Here is a 21,170-nt window from a genome sequence, read left to right on the forward strand (position 1 = left end):
AAAGATTAGCCACGTTGAATGAATACAGGCCCATAAAACATCGTATTTATAGACGTGTAGATGACTGTCATTTACACAAATATTTAGAGAAAGTAAAACATCAAACGAAAGGACGAAAGAAAGAAACAAACTAAGACCAACCTCTGGTTCGATCTACTATTTCTTCATTTAGAAGTTAAATTTATGGCAACTAACACACAAATGGTAAATATTATACACACACAGTCATAATTTTCTTTGTTAGGCATTACTGTATACACACATTACGATAATGGAAAAAAATCGCAAATACCTGTGTCAGATTCTTCTTTTGGATACCCTCTCGGAGGTAAGGTAACTCCCCCACCCGGAAATGTGTCATTCTATAAATTATAAAAGAAATGATAAACAATGTTTTGTCACTTTAAAATTAGGAGAAATTGTTTTACAAAATTGGTAGGAATTACCTTCGTTCAGTAACGTTTCGGTGTAGTGTTAAAATGGATTTGTGGAGAAAGGTCATATCTTTTTCAGTTAATAAAATAAAAGCTGTAATAATACTCTATAGAAACAAAGAACCCAACCAAGTAAAAATAATAGCAGCTATTGTATAGACAAACTGGACACTATGATACCAAAAACCGGACACAATAATAAAACTTAAAAGTACGAGCGGACTTTTGTGTCAGTCGCAACACGACAGTCATATAATTGCTATTACGTATACCAACGTAACTCTTATATAAATGTAAAAAAAAATGTTTATACTTCATTTATGTTATTTATCAAAAAGTTCATCAAAGCCTAAAACGCAAACACACTTTAACATTGTCAGAATATAACTTACCTGCCAAGTCCCATATGATGCCACGTTCATGCTATCTAAAAGTTACAGAAAAATATTCTTCACTGTAGAACCAATAATCGAAATTCTTCGATATTTTATTTATTCCTCGTTATTGTTTTCAGTTATTTCTCATAGCAAAACAGCGAACAAAATAACAAGATTAAGCACGTGGTTTCTTGTTTAACAGGAATTCTGAAATATAATACACTATACATGTAATACTCTAAACATAGATTTAATCTTTTAATTATGTTTTAGTAAATATTTGCAGTTAGATGAAATATGTTTGATAATTTTAAGCAATACATGATAGTTAAATAGTTTATAGGAAGACCAGTACAGCTGGTGTTTTGTATATTTTACTTATATTAATATACTGTATTACATTATCTATTTTTAAAGACGTGTAGTTTAAACCTGAAACTTATGCATGACAGTTCAAAGTTACATACCGTATAGATCCGTTCTATAAATAATGGTTATCTAAATCAGAACGTAAATCAGTCTAATTCCGTATGCTTCTAAAATGAAGATGAAGGGATAACCGGCCGACGCCCGCTGGACAAAAAAAAAGCACTGGTAAAAATAACCTCGCTGTAAATAGATAGGCAGAATTTTTCATTCATTTTCAAATTGGCAGTTTTGTTAAGGGATAGACATAGCTTACATTTCCAATTTTTGGTCTGAAAATTATCGTTAGATTTATAGAAATTCCCTAAGAAATCTTCAGTCTGAAATTTTTTTTAATAAACAATCTGTGAAAAGTTTGATCGTTTGGTTTAACTGATGTATCTTTTCGGAGCATCTGTGTGAAATTTTGGGGTTCTACGTTCTTTCTGAGAAATGGTATTAGCAATGAAAATGTATGAGCGAAAAAAATCATGACTGTCGCATATAGCCGGCGGTATTTGCAATAGGCAGTCGTACTCAGATGTTGGTTATCGAAAATACAGGCGTAAGCAAGTTTTAAAAACAGTCCTGTTGTCAAAGTATGCCCTACTGTGTCCCTTCTTATGCATATTTTGTATCTTTTTGGCTTGGACTTACGGCTCTATATTGACAAAACTGCCAAGTTGAATGGCAAGGATTGGCTTCATATCAAGTAGAAATTCATGAAAAACTCTTCCTACCCATTTACAGCGGGCGGGGTTTTTTGACCAGCGGGCGTCAGGATAGCCGGTTACCCAGCGGGCGTCAGGATAGCCGATTATCCAGTGAGAAGTCGTTTAAACACTGACGAGAATAATCATATGATTACAGACAGAAAAGACTACCTGGCCAAAGAAAAGTACTCAAGCAAGTACAGTTTTCTATCACTAATCAGAACGATACTTACTAAAAGGCACACTGTGCTCCTGTATGTCTTGGGACAAATACGCGGACAAGCTAAATGATACCGTCAGGCAAAAGACAGTCCTGGTAGACATGTTATGATGTTTTTGTTTGTTTGTTTTGTTTTTTCGTGTTTCGTAAAAAAGATAAATGCCAATGAGTTAAAGGTCACGGTTTCCTGAACCTTAGCTTGTCAGTAGAAAACAGGGCATTTAATTCAGTAGGGTAGTGCGATATGACTAACTTCATATTATATATTTAATAAAACAAATAATTTATTGGAGTAAAGATGTTTATTCATTGGCAGGTCGCCGGCAGTCAGCCAGTGGATGCAGTGGCAATCAACCAACGGATTCCGTGGAAGGCAGTCAGAGGATGCAGTTGCAAGCAGCCGGTAGTTTCAGTTGCAGGCAGCCTACGGATTCAGCACAAGGCAGATAGGGGATTCAGTGGCAGGCAGCCAGGGCTTTAGTTGCAGGCAGCCTACGGATTCAGTGACAGGCAGCCAGGGGATTCAATGACAGGCAGCCAGGGATTCAGTCACAGGCAGCCAGGGGGTTCAGTGACAGGCAGCTAGGGGATTCAGTGACAGGCAGCCAGGGTATTCAGTGACAGGCAGCCAGGGATTCAGTTTCAGGCAGCAAGGGGATTAAGTGACAGGCAGCCAGGGCTTTAGTTGCAGGCAGCCAAGGGATTCCGTGGCAGGCAGTCAGGGCTTTTGTTGCAGGCAGCCAGGGGATTCAGTGACAGGCAGCCATGGATTCAGTTGCAGGCAGCCAGGGTATTCAATGACAGGCAGCTAGGAGATTCAGTGACAGGCAGCCAGGGAATTCAGTGACAGGCAGCCAGGGGATTCAGTGACAGGTAGCAAGGGGATTCAGTGACAGCCAGCCAGGGGATTCATTGACAGGCAGCAAGGGATACTGTGACAGGCAGCCAGGGGATTCAGTGACAGGCAGCCAGGGAATTCAGTGACAGGCAGCCAGGGGATTCAGTGAAAGGCAGCCAGGGATTCAGTTGCTGGCAGCCTGAAGATTCACTGACAGACATCCAGGGCTTCAGTTGCAGGCAGCCAGGGGATTCAGTGACAGACAGGCAGGGCGTTAGTTGCTGGCAGCCAGGGGATTCAGTGACAGACAGCCAGGGCTTAAGTTGCAGGCAGCCAGGGAATTTAGTGACAGACAGCCATGGCTTCAGTTGTAGGCAGCCAGGGGATTCAGTGACAGACAGCCAGGGTTTCAGTTGCAGGCAGCAAGGAGATTCAGTGACAGACAGCCGTGGCTTTAGTTGCAGGCAGCCAGAGGATTCAGTGACAGACAGCCAGGGCTTTAGTTGCTGGCAGCCAGGGGATTCAGTTATAGGCAGTCAGGGGTTTTAGTGGCAGGCAGCCAGGGCTTTAGTTGCAGGCAGCTAGGGGATTCAGTGACAGACAGCCAGGGCTTTAGTGGCAGTCAGCCAGGGGATTCAGTGACAGACAGCCAGTGCTTTAGCTGCTGGCAGCCAAGGGATTCAGTTTAGTTATAGGAAGTCAGAGGATTCAGTGACAGGCAGCCAGGAGTTTAGTAGCAGGCAGCCAGGGGATTCAGTGACAGACAGCCAGGGGTTTCAGTGGTAGGCAGCCAGGGAATTTAGTAGCAGGCAGGCAGGGGCTTAGTTGCAGACCGGCAGGGGATTTAGTAGCGGGTAGCCATGTGATTCAGTGAGAGGCAGTCAGTGGTTTAGTTGCAGGCAGCCAGGGAATTTAGTAACAGGCAACCAAGGGATTCAGTGACAGGCAGCCAGGGATTCAGCGACAGGCAGCCAGGAATTCAGTGACAGGCAGCCAGGGGTTTAGTTGCAGGCAGCCAGGAGATTCAGTGGCAGGCAGTCCGGGTTTTTATTGGCGGACAACTAGAGGTAGTTGATAGTGGAGGTCGGGAAAAGTGAGATTCTGCTCATAGCCTTGAACGAAACGGCAGAGACGGAGATAAACATCTTGGATTTTAAGTAAGTACAACTGTAAATGTAAAGACCTTGCAAACTGAACGTTTTATTGAAAACACATAAAGAAAACAACATTTTAACTGAAACGAAATAATAATGACAGCACATATGACAATGGAACTCAAAAGATATTGCACCAATCCCGATAACAAATAAATCAATAACTAAACATATAATGCATATAGCTAAATGTGAGTCCAACCAGTAAATCACTGCGATGGATGCGTCTAAATATTCATTGTATAAACACTATTTCTATCAAATTAGACAGTAATTCCTGTATGAAATTTTACAGCTGTAAAAGACCTGTATTTTTGTTCAAAATAACAGCCATGCTTATTCCAAATTTACACCTGTAGATTTTATATAACAACATTGATTTTACAGCGGTAGATTTCAATTTACAGCTGTCAAACAACTGTAAAACAGTTCGAAATATGCAAATGAGCTACACCTGTGAAAAAAAGTTACTGCTGTAAAAATGAAAAAAAGTTACAGCTGTAAAAATGACCAAAAATTACAGCTGTAGAAATACAGGTGTTGAAAAAGAAGGCATTATTTTAAGGGACGAAAGTAGAGGTGCAAAAAGTTTTAGGATGAATTGCATTTCTCTAGATAAGTTAGCAATTACTATGAAAATGGCAAAATAAATGATCTAGTACGTAAGTATATGTGGTATGATTACAGTATAGCAACAGAAAAATTCAAGAGTAGGATAAATAGAACATATGCAGATCTTGTTTATAAAACTTTCTTTGTCAGTAATGAAAACATATGACAATATCTTGTAATTATTTCTTTTAATTAAACTTATCGGCTTCCAGCATAGAGTAAATAGTTAATGTATGTACTTATACATGTCCTTTTACAACTATAACAGATAATTAAACATCTGTACTTACACTATACCGCTTTAAATTCCAAAATTTTACAAGATGTAATGTCTGTGTGAATTTCAGTTATATCCCGCCAAAATGCAATAAAGATGGCTGACAATACTCATGTTTCCCTCCAAAAATTTTACAGCTGTAATTTTGAGACATGACCATTTTACAGCTGTAACTTTCAACAGTAAAATTTTTACAGCTGTAAATTGAGACCTTCATATTTTACACCTGAAAATTTCAACTGTATTTCTGATCATTTTTCCACTTACAGGTCTTTAATAGTTGTTATTTCAAAATACAGGACTTTTACAGACGTTTTACAGCTGTAAAACAGGTCCTTTTTTCGTACAGGTTAGCCGGTCATATGTAATATTCAAATTTAAACAGTTATTTCGAACTTTACTTCCAAGGTAACTTGATATGCTATTTCCGCAATTTCTGTCGAGAGTGCGCATGTGCTGCTTGAGTCTCCGGGAGGTATTAATTCAACCGAAATAATAGTATATTTCAAAGATGGAGATTCTAATCAGCTGTCAGATTCTAACATGATTTCTAATCTGTCCGGCTATTTTAGAGGCTCTCTTGCTGCCTTCCTTAACGTCTTGATCTCTGCAATGGAACAATAGAGGAACTTAATTTTGCACACACATTATATAAAAATGCAATGTTAATTATTTAATTCAGTGAAGCGGTCAATTACTTTAACATTTTTTAAAACTGCAATGTTCCTTTTAAATCACGAAAATGATCTGTCACATTAAGATGTTGTAAAAATTCGATGCTATTGTTTCATTTAGGGAACTTGTTAACTACTTTTAAGACTCGGGAATACTGTGGTAAACTGGTTACATCCAAATTTTTATTCAGCAGCCAGCCAAGGACGCGACACTGTCTGCTAAAGCGAGGTCGCCGCTTAAGGCAAGTTGAAATTAGATCAGAAAGTAAATTTTGTAAGATGGCTGACAGGCTGCTTAAAGCAAGCAGCTATGTTATGCAGGTGACCTTTAGAACATGTTCATCTGTAATTCTGTGAATGATGTAAAACTCAATAACAAAAGAAGAGAAATATGAAATGTAGAAAAAATAACTGAAGGATCAATTATATACAACTGCGACCCAAAAAAAAGGTAAGGCAGTGGACCCGTAATGACAATGCTTGTCGGCATTTTTCGTTCGATGCCGTATTCTCCGAATGCTATTTCGGCATTCTTCGGTGTTTATGGAAAAGCAATATTCTGTTATGGCCGAAGGATGCCGAAATATCATACGGTGATACGAAATCGTACGGAAACTGCCGATTTTCATAACGGGTGGTCTACATTAATCATAATCAGACCACATGTAAACAGCATTGATCCCATAATGTTTAGCATACTCCAAGCAACTCACTTGTAAACACCAAGTGATCCTGATAACCACCTAAAGGAAACTTATATTTTTATCGTCTTATTTCCGATCTTTTTGTATTTATTTTATCGCCTACATTAGCATTAAATCTCTTAAAGCAATCAAAAAACAATTCAATAACTAAAAGTTTGGGATGGCAGAGGTATTTTCAATATAAAGGGATGAAAGTGAATGCGTTGTTGTTGTTGTTGTTTTTTTATTCTTGTCTAATTAAAAAACAAGGACATGGAAACAAGTTTGCCTCTCCTGATTAAATCACGAGTTAAACAATCAAAGCTACAAAATCAAAAATACCTTCGACTATTTCGGTTATTTCCCGCATTAACTCCAGGAGTCCAGTTAACGCCCCTTCTAGCCATAAACTCTTTCAAACCGGTCTGTCTTTGCCGCTTTTCTATTTCTTCGTAAACGCATCTGGGCTGCTTTTCCCTCCTAAAACACAGAAGGCTCTTTAACATTTTTTAATTGTAAAATGACCTAATTCCTGCACGACTTTTACGCCACAAAGACCTTTTCGACGTAGAGACTGAAATATGTACTCTGATGTCCACCCTTTATAAATTAAAGATTTTCCAAAGTATTCATAAAAGATAATGACAACATTCTGATGAAATAGCTTTTTATATACCAACAACCATGATTATCAATTTACTTTTGGAATCCCAAATTAGATAATTAAAGAAACCATTTCAGAATAAAAACCCTAAAAAGATATCTCTTTAATTTGGAAACCTTTGGTATTGTTTAGAAAATGTCCAATTATTTTGAGAAACAGCTCATTAATTTTACAAAAAAGGCAACTAGTAAGCCAGTATCGATTTGCTGGTAGATCAAGAATTAGGTAAGCAAAATTTTCAGATTGGAATCCAAGTTATGATAAGCCAGTAAATCAGTAAATCTTTTATTATTACATTAGGAAAGAACAATAACACAACACTAAGGAAGTAGTGCGTAGATAACATATTGGAATTTTTTGCTTTCCTTTTTAGTGTCTGAGAAGGGTGTAAATTTAGATTAAGTATAATAAGCTAATTGGATTATACAATTTTCCTACAAACATTCGATCAATGCCAAGATGCTATTCTGGACATGGAGGCCAACTTAAACACAGTTCAAGACGCCGTACATAACAGACAAATAGGAACAACGCGTACCTTTGTAAACAGAACCGAGGGTGAGGGGCTGGGTGGGGGAGATTATACGTTTTTATAACCAACCTAAAACCTAAAATTAACTTGCATGACGAGACCGTGAAAATAGAATCATTTCATACTAGTTGTAATCACTCTAGTATACAAAAAATGAATAATTTAGAATGACTTGTGTTTCTGCAAGTTTATAATTGAGCCGTGCCATGAGAAAACCAACATAGAGCGTTTGCTACCAGCATGGATCCAGACCAACCATTCGCGCAGTCTGGTCAGGATCCATGCTGTTCGCCTTCAAAGCATATTGCAATTAGAGAAACCGTTAGTGAACAGCATAGATCCTGACCAGACTGCGCGGATGCGCAGGCTGGTCTGGATCCATGCTGGTCGCAAATGCACTATGTTGGTTTTCTCATGGTGCGGCTCAATTAACGCTCTAAATAAAATTTAGGACAATGCTATCCTATATATAACCATGACCTACTTCATTCTAAAATCAATTAGAACAAGGTACTGGCTAAATGTTTAAGATAAGTTAAACAAGTAATTATTGCTTATATTGCATTTAAAAATGATAGTTCGTATGTTACGTGTTCAATCGTTATAAATAAATTGGGATTTGAGACATTTTCATCCGTGTTAAATAGAATAGGAAAGACTGTTTTCGTCAAGTTTATTAATTGCACTGGAGTATTCTAATTGACCCTGTATCTACAAAAGATAAAACTAAAACAAAACAAAATAAAAAGACATAAAAAAAGAATTTAAAAAGTTCAAAGATCTCACTTACATAAGTCTTAGATTAACTTTTTGCATAGAGGTACTGAATGAATGTTATGGATTAAAGTGTCTAATTTTTATTTAGCTAATTGAGTTCGTTGTTATCAGTCATACTAGTGTATAATAATGTTGTTCTCTTCATTTGTACAATGATAAATAGCTATGTTCTCCATGTCAGCTGAGCCTCAATTTTGTTTCTTTAGATTTGGATGGTTATTCGTTGTTGCATAATTTTCAACAATAATTTGAGCCGCGCCATGAGAAAACCAACATAGTGGGTTTGCGACGAGCTTGCTCGCAGACTGGTGTGGATCCTTGCTGTTCGCTTTCAAAGCATATTGTAATTAGAGAAACTGTAAGCGAACAGCACGGATGCGGAGGCTGGTCTGGATCCATGCTGGTCGCAAACCCACTATGTTGGTTTTCTCATGGCGCGGCCCATTTGTAAAACCATTTGACAAACAAATTTAAGTAGTGAACTGAAACCACGTACTACATTTTGTTCGTTCTCCGTGAAGACATAAATTTAACTTGTGTGATTAAAGAAGGATGGAAAACGGGTATCATCATTACAGTAGATACTGTTTATACTATAAACCATGAAGCTAAATTGTATTCTTGCTCTGTTGAGCTTTTTGTACAAAGATGTAAAACAAACGTCATTATCGACAGATATGAAGAGATAGACAATGACCAACACAAATCTGAGAAAGTTGTAACTACGCCAGTCTTTGTCATCGACGAAGAATGAGACCATGACGGAGAAAAACATGCGAAAGAGCTCATTCCCTTATTTGGAGGAACTGGTGATAAAATCATTCTTCGCATTGAAACACTAGGAAATCACGACATCAATTCAGGTGGTATCAACGAAGAAAACGGTTTGATTCAAGATCAAAATGAATTAGAAAATACAACAATACCGGTAAGATTTTGGTTCAGTTTGACTGGGGTTCCATCATTTTAAGCAACCTTATCAAGTCCCCTCCAAATCTTAAGAGGGTTTAGTATATGCAAAGGAACATGGTTCGTTTTGCTCAGAAAAGGGCAAGGACGATATATTTACTTTTTCATGTATAAGGAGCCTCAGTATTTAATTGATGTCTGTTAGAAATGGCTATTGTGCTATTAGATCTTTACAATGTAAATTTTCAATTTATTAATTTCTCTTCTTTCTTTTTTTCTCAGTAAATTATAATACTGTATGTTCATTTCATTTAATTTGATATTTGCACTAAAGGTTTGTATGGGATTATTTTGTTATGAGTACGTGATGGCGGCCAGTTGTTCATAATGTTCGTACTTATTACCGAAAGTGGGAGACGGGCCACTTTCATCGCCTTACTTTTTCTCCTTTTCGTGTCAGGTAGTAGAATACCTCGATTAAATACAGAACCTTAGATATGTACGAAAACTATAACTATACCCGCACTCACTTGTTTTTCAGCCTTTGGTATGCTGGGAAATGACCTGCTCAGACTGTACAAAACAGGAATCGGACATACGTAAGTAAATGTTTTGTGGCCTTCTATCAAATTGTACGTCAATTTGGACCGATTTATGAATTTTACCACTGCGGTAGGTAAAACGAAACTTGTGATTAATGACACTTGATTTTGATTTTGGTTGGTTTATAGTCATAATTTTACCTCTTAGGTCGGTCACATGACGACTTCCCAGCTTTTAATGGCGGATGAAGACAACAGGTGCCCTTGTGGGCTTCGTTTGGTCCGTTTCGGGCACGAGCGGGCATCTGGATACAACCATCGGCCTTCTGTAAGCCACTTTGATGGTATCATCACAATCCATGCAAGTTTTCGAACCAACAGTGGTGACCGGTTTAATGACGTGCAAACACGTGAAAGCATAGAAGAGCATGGCTTCCATTCTTTTTTCCAAAAACATCAAATAACAGACAATATGCCATTGAAAGACCCATCATATAATGCATATTTATAGGTACTATTTTCAATTTTTGAGTGGAAAATCTTGATTAATTAATCAAGAACAAACATCCGCATAGTACGTAGCTTCTGTATTTATATGAACTAAACTTGTGTCGCTTTCATCCCTCGAATTGCGAAAGAAACCATGGCAGCCGCAGACTTACTATGAGTAAAAATACTTTTTATATTGAAAACAATTTTCTTGTGACAGTACAAAGGGTCTTCTATAACAGTTTGCTCATTTTTTTCTGTTCTTGGGATGTTTTCTCCGAGCTTTACTGACAGTAATGGTACGAACTGTATTATGTTTATTGGTGATATTGCTGTTGTTAGCATGCGTTAAAACTGTCCACCACAAACAGAAGAAAGTTGATTCCAATGGAATTATAGGAAGGTTGTTAATGCAGACTACAAAGAACAACCGATCGAAAAATGTGAGAAAGGAACTTACAACTTTGAAAGAATATAACTTTGTTTTGTTTAGAGGACGCTCATGCCAGCTAAGCTGCTTTTCATATATGTAAATGAAATTGTACAGCGTATGTCGCTATATTTAAATTTGATTACTTATATCATACAGTATTATAATTATGTTGAACTCAAAGTATAATTAATTTGACATGTGATAATTTTAGCAAATCTTGTACAGTGTTGGTTTGTCTGTGATAAAAGTTATATCTTAATATTATATTGATGAAACGCATTATGTTTTGCTTTGCGTGAACAAAGTTAGTGTATGTATAAGTAATACAGAGGTATTTTGTTTTAATGTGAATGTTGTTTCAGTTAATTTTATGCTTACAGAAAGGGCTGTAAAATAATATTTGTGCATTGTTAGTTCTTTTGGCTAAGTACGTAGAGGACAGCGATATATCCACATAACTGTAACAGCGTGATATCGGTAGAGGTTCCGTTCCCCGCAAAGTTATTTGAAAAGTATTTGAACTATGATATATCTAAATGTACGTATATGTGTATTCAACTTTTTACAGTGTTAAATTACATGTTTACACCTTAATACTGACTTGAATAAAAGGAAAGCGAAAACGAAAACGGACGTTTATCCACTTCGACTATATGGGTTAAACCTATAAAACAGAACAGACATGACATCGCCTGAAATAGTTTATGTTCTCTGTAAAAGGATTAGGGGTGGAGATGGCGTAAGAGTAGCGTGTTTAGGGCATGCTAACCTCACGGTAACCGAAAGATACCTTAAAAGTTTTACGTTTACTTTTTCCCATATAAACAACTATTCCTAAAAAAAAGTCTGGTATTAAAACAGAAAGCAGTATTTGTAAAGTAAGTTTTGTAAGCATAACACATAACCAGGAAGTTTCAAAACTAAAAATATGTTTATTATTTATGAAAATTCGTTGTTAAGTTTTTACTTCCTTCTAAAACGTATTGAAATGTGCGGAAAAAAATGTTCCCAGATACTCGTTATGTATATTATATATATAGTGATGTGACCAAAATGTTACTCCTAATTAATTTATGACCCTGTATATACACTGGTCAGGATCCATGCTGTTCACTTTTAAATTCTACAGAGAAACCGTTAACGAACAGCATGGATCTTGACCAGACTTGATCCATGATGGTCGCAAATGCACTATGTTGGTTTTCTCATGGTGCGGTTCAATTATTTTTTTTTATCATTCTGTCTTGTACTGCTGTACATAGTTAAAGGCAAGTCGATACAAACAAGCTAGTTTCAAATACGCTGCTGCTTGTATTTCATAAATCAAAGCACTGAAGTACTGACGGGGCGATTGTTTTGTCAGTCCGTTGGAACTCCGCTACCTACCGGACTGTTAATGATTTTGGTCTAGTCCTGTTCCTTCTCTAATCTGCAAGGATTATTAACCGCCATGAAATACTGTTGAAAACGGGTGTTTACACAAAAATCGCTTACATCTACCCTCCCTCAACCCCAAGCAAATTGTAGACAAAGCACTTTTTACAATATTACTGAATGTTTCTAAAACGAACTTGTTTAGTATAGAAATTGTAAAAATAAAAACAACAAACAACCCCTAGAACCTAGCAACTGATCTGGAAGAATTGATTTTTTTTTTAATTTATGCTTCCCTTTTACATTCAAACCATTTTGTGCTCATTTTTTATTGTATTATATGCAAAACCATACCTAGTAAAAGTAATACTTTTATAATTATAATGCAAGGAATATAATACATATCAACATTTGTGATGAATGAAACTGTGCAATAAGTCTGGTTGGTTTCGTAATGTTGTTTGATGAGCTATTTATAGACCGAGGTCATATAGCTATCACGAGGAATCCCGTTTCCATTTAAACAACATAAACATATTTAAGTGTTTCAATAAAATTTTAATTAGAAATATTTTTGTTAAATACATCCCTCATTTCGCATGATTTATTAGCTTTATCTCTGCATATTAAACAGTGTGTGTATTATGTCATTGAATTTTACCTTACCAAAGACGAAAAAGATCCATTCATACGGATATTTCATTCACAGGGGGCGAATTAATTTACCTTTATTATGTAATATTTTCTAATGTTATCTGAAAGGATAACAGACAGCTGTATGGCATAATCATTTACAGAATCACGTAGACATTATAACATTCTGTGTATTTTGGACAATAAACGAATATCAATTAGGAAACCATTACAAAAGTGTTATTAATAGTTAATGTTAATCATGTAACGTAATAACTTCCATCCTGTATATAATAATTTTTGGGAAATAGTATGACTGTTAATTATACTGCACATGTCAACAGAAGTTATTTTATTTTTAGATTGCGGGATAGTCCCATTATTTTTACCAGGTTAATAACTAAAGAAATTAAATATTTGAATAATCTTATTCAACAAAACCCACTTCCGACCTGTTTAGTGTAAAAGCGTTTTCTGTTAAATAGAATGGTACTGCTATAAATACACAATCATATTTAATTTGTACTTCTTTAAATGATTTAGGTTGTTTCGTCATTTTTGGCGTTGTGATTGTATTGTCAATTGTCAACCACAGCCGGAAAGTAGGTAAAGGTCGTTTTTATAGACAACAAATAAAAAACTAACCGAACAAGTGAATCCCACCTTACCGAAAACACATCTTATGTTCATGAACATAGTCTTATTTAAAAAAGAAAATGAAACTGGTTTGTTAGCACGTTCTGTTTGCATCTAACTTTAACACAATGTGGAATTTTGTTCACTTTATTTTCCAGCTTGGAATAATTTACCGGATTACTATTCGTGTGTTTTCCCCAAAATCTCTGTACAAATGTCACAAGTGACTTACCCATGTATAGGCCTATAAATTTATATATATCACTTAAAAAAATAACAAAAGCAGAACTTTTAGGTAATGGGTCCGTAATGACAATATGCAATTTATGTGACATCACGTAATCTCCCTATGCAGCTTCGGCTTTCTTCGGCTGCTAATGTTGCTTGATCGAGCAACCAGACGGAGAATGCCGAAGTCTGTTACGGCGAATACGTAATCACACGGAAATCACCGATATTACGGGTAAACTTTTGAAATTACTTACCCATACCAAATTGTTCATCTTAAATCAGATAAAAGCAAATTCCGGCCAAAAATAAGGATTTTTTTCGCAACAAGTTGAATCTTAATGGTTTAAAAGTTCATTAATTCATATCCTATAAATTATATAACCCCACATCCTAGGTTATTTCCCGTGAGTAAAGAGAGTCTGTTGCATATAGGTAACTTTGAAAAGTAACTGCGAAGGTTTCCACTTAGAAATTAACTGGTCTTCACAAAGTATCAATACCCCGTGTACGTCATGTACAAACCGCTGGCACCGGCTAAAAAAAAGCAGGCGAAGTGTCCCAGTGGTAAAACTACCCTACTTCAAATTTAAAACCAGCGTTCGTGAGTTCGAACCTGGCGGAAGATAAATGATCAAATGTTCAAATATCATAGTACTCATTTGCCGAACTTCACGTTTTAGGCGAGATATGCGAGACTGAAATGAGCAAGTGTATTTTTCCGTTCATGATCACATTCTCTACCTAGAGATAGGTTATAACATAGCTTTCTTTCTGGTATGATGCCAATTTGCAGAGGGTTAATTCAAGGATGACAAGGATTTTAAGACATGTTAACCTATAAACCTACATTACTAGGTATTAAAGGGAGTATAATCCATACATTTAAGCGAAAAATAATCTGTCAAAAATCCATGAAAATGTGAGTATTCTATAAGTGACTAGTGTCAAGATATTCGTATGAAAGTATTAAATCGTTGCAACGCTTTTGAAATAATGCAGAAAATTTACATTCTTCTTGCATTTTTACCAAAATCTAACTTTTTTTCACCAACTTTATCATTTTTCATTTTCATATTTATATTGTGCAAAACTTGGTGGAAATTAACATCTTGAAAATTTTCATTCAAACTGTTGGAGGGTAGCTTTAATAAATGTAAATCAATTGTTTAAACTGCAAAAACGTAAACATACCTAAAAATATAAATTTAGCTCAGCATCTAAAATAAGCGAAAACGTACCTGCCTAAAATATACCACATAATTGTTACTTTTTTATTCTTTCAAAATGTTAGACAATAAGAACTACGGTGAGGAATGTAGATCCGTATTTTTCTAAGAAAATGTCACTGTTACGATACTTTTAAATGTAAAACATTTTAAGTTTTTGACTTTTCAAAGTCGCGTGTTTAATTGAAGGGAATATGTTCTGTTTAAAGTACGAAATCATGAAAGTGATTTTTTGTTATCTTTGTCTTTGGAACGTTTGTCTCGCAAGCGTCATTATTGGTATAGATGGCGGCAATGACGAACGAAAATCTGAAAAAGGCTCTAACTACGCCAGCATTTGTCATCAACGGAGAATTAGAAAATGCACAAGAAAAGGCTGAGAAAGAACGTGTTACAACGCCCCCGCTTGGAGGAACAGGCGACCACATCATTATTCGCATCGAAAAACTAGGAAATCGTGGCATCAAACCAGATGATGTCAATGAAGAACATGACTTGATTGTAGATGAAAATGAATTCGAAAATACAACAACACCGGTAAGATTTTGGTTTGCTATCATACTAAAAGACGTTATCATGTCCATCTCGAGGTATCCGCCCTCAAAACCTGATGCTTCGAGGGTTTTTACTGTGCAACGAAATTTTGAATAATAGAACACAACTTGCTTAGCAAAGATATGGGCAATGAAAAAAGGACACAGTTGAAATAGTTACCTTTTTTCAAGCATTTGACGTCCAAATAATTTTTTTTTCTATTTTAATAACATTTTATACGATTAGATTAATGTGTATATCTTTACATGTGATTTTAATTTCAACTTCTTCTGGTGTGTTATTTCATTCTGAATAAATTGCGATATTATATACACATTTATTTTCCTGCAAAAAAATGCTATTGAATCGTGTACTTGATATGGATTCAACGCAATTTCTTAAAGTTATTTTGGTTTCCTAACAGCGGTCAGTAAATCAAACCCAAATTCCTAGAGTCCGTACCGATCAGTATATAATCATTTAACAAGTACAACAGGAACTGAAAGTGGTACACGAACGCTTTAAATTCTGACACTTTGCATTTTCTCAAGTTTTGCTATTGGTATATTAATCAAGTACATTTAAAAAAAACATCATATATTTATACGAGTATGTTGAAAACAACAAAGCGAAAAATAGAGTAATGCTGTGGGGTCATTGTATTTATTGTTTTCCCAATTTTTGAGTCACAAAATATACATAAAATGTATGTAGAGTTTCTTTATAATGCAGGAAAACACTTTTTTTTCTCGTTTCATGTTAACACTGCTTGTGTTTTTGGCACATCGGTCGTAGTTTTTGTACTATTTTGCCGATTTTTTTCTTGTTTTCAACAGCATATTTTTCTGAATGTACAATATATTTGATGCATGTACTACATATGGCCAAATATATCCGGTGGGGGGAGGGCGGGTGGTTAGAAGTTTCTATTAGTATATGTCAACTTCTTTTTCAGCCGTTGATATGCTGGGAACTGGCCTGTTCGGACTGCGCAAAACAGGAATCGGACATACGTAAGTGTATTTAGTCAAGTTATACTTTAAATGTTTTATGGACTTTTATCAAAGTGTTTTGATCATTTTCTTTCTTTTCCTTACGAAAAAAGAACGATTTGGACCGAATTATGCAGTATGTACCATTTAGCCTGCTTATGGTAAGTTGACAAAGATCAGCCTGCACTGTTCTCTATCCAGTCTGTAATTTTTAATGAACACCCCCTAGAAAAATAAGCGTTACTGCCGAAATTGAATGACGGACCAGTCCATTTTAGAAATATAGCAGAGTAAAGGCTAATTTAATACAGATGATGTGGCTGTATACTTAATCAAAATGCGCAGTAGGATTTTTTTCCCAGTACTGGCAGTACGCCATTATGGAAAATCCCTCAATATAACGTCTATTGATAGGTAAATTACGTAATGTGGATTCCTAAACAATCTTTAACAAATTAAAAATAACTCTCCGCGTAATAATATCAAATGGAGAAAACGAAAGTGCGCCAAGCTTATTATGCTTGCGCCCTTCGATTGATATTTCTAGCAGCGCTGGACTTCTAATTATAAAAGAATCGAATAGTAATATTTGCACGAAATTGTTATGGTGTTATTTATGCACCACAGTTATATTACTGACTCAGCTCTAAATCTGTTTTATTTCATTAGTCAAATTTATTCATTTTGGTTATTATTTATAGTAAGTAGTGACACCAATGTTGGTATAGTATTGAAAAAAGCCACAGAGCTTGTATGTAATATTTGAATTGAATTGTTGAATAAATTATACCCCACCGAAACAAAAAATAAACACTTGGCACTTCGCAGGATGATCTAATTTTGCTGTTTTTCTGACATCAGGTTGCTTTCTTCGAAGTTTACTGACGGTACTAGTACGGACTGTCTTGTGTTTAGTGCCGATGCTGTTGTTATTGATGGCATGCATCAAAATAGCCAACCACAAAGAGAAGAAAGTTTATCTCAACGAGAATTGCGGGAAGGTTCTTAATGAAGACGACAAAACACAACTGATCGTAAAATGCGAGAAAGGAACTTGAGAAGAAAACAAGGAAATACGCCACGCCATTTATTCAATGAGCAAATTCTCAAACCGTTCACGTTTTTCTCCGATTTTTTTTACGCCTTAGTAGCCACAGTGGCTCTGGTTATATGGCTGCATATGTTTTGTTATAAACAGAGCTATAAACTACTCGTTCCTTTTTGTTATTTTTCTGTGAGAAAGATGGCTTTAATATAAACGTTATTATTGGGAGTACAATTATATTTTAGTCTTAGTGTTTCAATAAAAAGAAAACGTAATATGAAACCATTACATACAGATCAAGTATTGTCTGAATATAACCATTAACAAAATCTTCATCATATATTATACAATTATTGACTCTTGGGCTATGCGATATTCACCAGAAAGTAGAGGTCTGCCCTCTCCCGGTGAATATCACATCCTATCCAATGGCTCAAGAGTCAATAACCGTTTTATTATACGGGTTCAGGTTTATGAATATGTAAAAAATATTTTTTGCAGCATATGTGATATTTAATGTTTGAAAATAACAATAAATGACTTCCATTCTATTTTCACTTTATGTTCGATTCTTGTGGATAAGTCGGAGCATACAGCAATTGAATGTGATAAAAAGACACTTAAACGAGATGAATTATTTTGTAACATAGGCTTTAGTTTTGGCGATAATGTATTGCATGAATTATTGAACGATTACAATGACATAAAATTTCAGAAGCTCATTGTTAGACGCTCGATATCAATTTCTTGTAAAAATGTTCATAACCAATTTTTAAGAGTTGCCATTTGATATGGTGTTTCATGTGTACATATTGCTTGCAAAGATGATAATTTATAAAATGATTTAATTAGTAAGTGGTCAAATGCATTAACTGCATCATGTTATATTATTCTGTAATGAAACGGGACAATGTTTGATATAAAGCGAAAACCTTAATATTTGAAAGAAAAAAATACTTCTATTACAATTCATATTGTTGTGTACATTTTGTTTGCTACATTGTTATATTTATTCTCATCTGTAATGTTGTGTTTGAAATGTATATCACTGAAAAGTAGAACTAAGTATATAAGGAATAATATACAAACTGTTTTGCGCGCTTCTTTTCACAAATACCTGAACTTGTCGCTATACTTAAATTGTACTTGCGGATCACTTGTTAATAATCTGTATTATATGTTTGACCAGAAAGTGCAATTAATTTTACGAGTCTTAGTGATAATTTTTGTAAAATCTTATATTTTAAACTGTGATAAAAGTTGTGTCTAAAAGAGGCAAGTATTTTTAGGGTTTTGCTTTGCAAGGAAATACTGTACCTTTAATATTATGAATAAATTATTGTTATACATATGTAGCTCAATTGTATTTTTCAACAGGTATTATGTTCTTTGTGTAAACATGAACGTTGTTTTAATTTCATTTTAGGCTTTAAAAATTAATAAAAGAGCTAAAATTTTGAATACCTTAAGTTCATATATTGTACACAAGTAATAAACCAAAGCGTCTTAAGGACTTTTAAAGATAAGACAGAAATACTGCCTAATGACCTCGCCCTGTAACCTCCGACAATGAAAATGGCATGCTGCACATCGCTCTATTTTATCTTGCCAAGTAACCTTAACAATTAAAAATTCAAATGTTACATACTGCTTACATTGCCTTATTGCAAACATTTGTGTAGGAATTCTTTCAAGAGGGTAAAAACACGTAGAGTTAATAACAGTGCAATTAGCTATTTGAAAAAACAAAGAGCTTTGCCAAAATGTTCTGTTGCCACACGAGGTCATCCCATTATGCTAAAGATGTTTGGAGAATCTAAAAACATCTGGTAAAGTAATTCCTCAGAAGCATGCAAACTGTCAAAGAATTAGTTCTTTTTTTTACAAAATAAAAGCCCAAATTATGTAACTTGCCACAGAAGATAATCACATGATACGTATCATTATTTACATGCTCGTTTCTATATTCCCCGTTAAGTTACACTGGTACCGGAAACGTAAATATTTTTTCATACACTGACGCCTGAATTTCATATCGGGTGCGTGACGTAATTCAGTGTGTGTTGTTTTCTATTTAGTTCAGTATTGTCAATCCTATTCGGGCTATTGAACATATTTATGATAATTACATAATATTTATAAGTGTAGATGCGTATGTAATGAAAAGGTTATTATCTTTGCATCGGTAAATATGCTTTCGTTCTTCAGCGGAAGAATATTGCGCTCCTATTCCGCAGAAGAACTCGTGCATATTTCCCGACACAAAGCTAATAACCTATAATTATCAGGTTTGACAGCATTTAGCAGACTAGTTTTTAGAAACATGCTTCCATGCATTATATATGTATAGGTTATAGATCATTTACTGACTTTGTAATGCAATTAAGTTTGCTAATTGGGGCAACTGTCTGGCTGGACGCGCTCCGCGGATTACATATTACTAAATCCGAGGATGAAATAGTGGCGTTGTTGAAACATGCCAAACAGCTTATTTGTCACAAAGGTTAACATACGTCATTACATTCGAATGCATGGCCAATATGTAAAACAAACCCCATGCGACCCTCTCATTATGCGCAACATATTCACGCATCGAATGTCCGGATGTCACACTTATGAGATTTAAGACAGATACTACTAAATTAAAGCCATGAAATTCTAATCATTCTGTCTTATACTGCTGTAGTCATGACCCACTTCCTCCTGACAAACTGGTAAAAACAAGCTAGTATAAGCTGAGCTTTCAAATACGTTGCTGCTTATATTTCATAAAAAAAATGAGGGTATTGTTTTCCTTTTGATCTTTGTTTTTTTTTTTGTGTTTTTTTTTGTTCCAACAGAGGGCGCTGAAAAGTTCTTATTCTCTGTAAATAATTATTCTATCTGTATATAAGTGATACGTATCTATCAAAAATATAACATGGAAGTTATTGTTTCTCGTTATTATAGCTAAAATACGAATAAATTTCAATTATTGTTGGGAAATGACACGTTCATATAGTCCTGGCTGGTTTACCGGTAAACTCCATTCGAACGACGCAAAAGAAAACTGGCATTTCAGTGTTACCGAAATAAACAATATGTCATTAAGGAAACATTAATCATATAACGTAATAATATCCATCTAGTAAGTTACTATTTTGGGAAATAGTATATGACTGTTGATTACACTTCGCATGTCCGTTTGCCAAACAAACAGCCGAAATTGAAATTATTCCTAGATTGCGAGAGATAGCAAGTTAATAACTACTCGTAAAGAAATTAAATATTCAAATGACTTAAATAAAAATAAAAACCCGCTTTCGACCTATCTAGTGTAAAATGTTTCATGTAATTATACTGAATCATATTTTTAATTCATTAAAATTTCTTTAATGAAGATATTATATCCCGTATCCTGTCACCAACAAGCAGTGTAACGATTTTATCTTGCCGACTACCTTTTACATCCTCGCTGTACTGATTTGACACAATTTTTATATTGATAAAGCTACTTACAGTTACAGTGCAGACAGGAATCCTGAAATGTTCTCTGGTTTTCATGCTTTGATTATAGTTGATTAACACCAGCCATAAAATGCAAAATGAACTGTATTTTGACAGAATCACAAAACACAAAAGCTCATTTATACAGGCCATGAACTGGTTTTGAAAAACTTTTATGTTCCATCCTTTCGAAAAATGATCAGATTACTCGATGTCAGAAAATTCCTAAAACTTCGGCTTTAGTCCCATTTCCTGTTAATTCCTTTATCTTGCAGGTAGA

The 21,170-nt window shown here is 35.2% G+C and overlaps 2 protein-coding genes and 1 pseudogene across 4 annotated transcripts; 2 read left to right on the forward strand and 1 right to left on the reverse strand.

The window, feature by feature from the left end:
* Positions 1 to 271: 271 nt before the first annotated feature.
* Positions 272 to 9,874, forward strand: LOC123530239 (uncharacterized; annotated as a pseudogene).
* LOC128549170 (uncharacterized) lies at positions 4,168 to 15,576 on the reverse strand. Of its 3 annotated transcripts, none has more exons than XM_053525610.1 (3): positions 15,548 to 15,576; positions 6,730 to 6,867; positions 4,168 to 5,637 (listed from the first exon to the last, which is right to left on the reverse strand). In XM_053525610.1, the coding sequence occupies exons 1-3, from the start codon at positions 15,559 to 15,561 to the stop codon at positions 5,562 to 5,564; spliced, it is 228 nt and encodes a 75-aa protein (XP_053381585.1). In that variant the 5' UTR covers positions 15,562 to 15,576; the 3' UTR covers positions 4,168 to 5,561. The 3 variants fall into 3 exon arrangements, with proteins under 3 accessions (XP_053381585.1, XP_053381584.1, XP_053381583.1); XM_053525609.1 differs by lacking the exon at positions 15,548 to 15,576 and adding an exon at positions 12,774 to 12,808; XM_053525608.1 differs by lacking the exon at positions 15,548 to 15,576 and adding an exon at positions 10,013 to 10,466.
* On the forward strand, positions 14,218 to 18,865 carry LOC128549169 (uncharacterized). Its single transcript, XM_053525607.1, has 3 exons — positions 14,218 to 15,370; positions 16,323 to 16,380; positions 17,221 to 18,865. Exons 1-3 carry the CDS (start codon positions 15,119 to 15,121, stop codon positions 17,415 to 17,417), a joined length of 507 nt encoding a protein of 168 aa, XP_053381582.1. The 5' UTR covers positions 14,218 to 15,118; the 3' UTR covers positions 17,418 to 18,865.
* Positions 18,866 to 21,170: the final 2,305 nt, after the last annotated feature.

The sequence above is a fragment of the Mercenaria mercenaria genome, chromosome 15 (assembly GCF_021730395.1).
Source record: "Mercenaria mercenaria strain notata chromosome 15, MADL_Memer_1, whole genome shotgun sequence".
Lineage (NCBI taxonomy): Eukaryota > Metazoa > Mollusca > Bivalvia > Venerida > Veneridae > Mercenaria > Mercenaria mercenaria.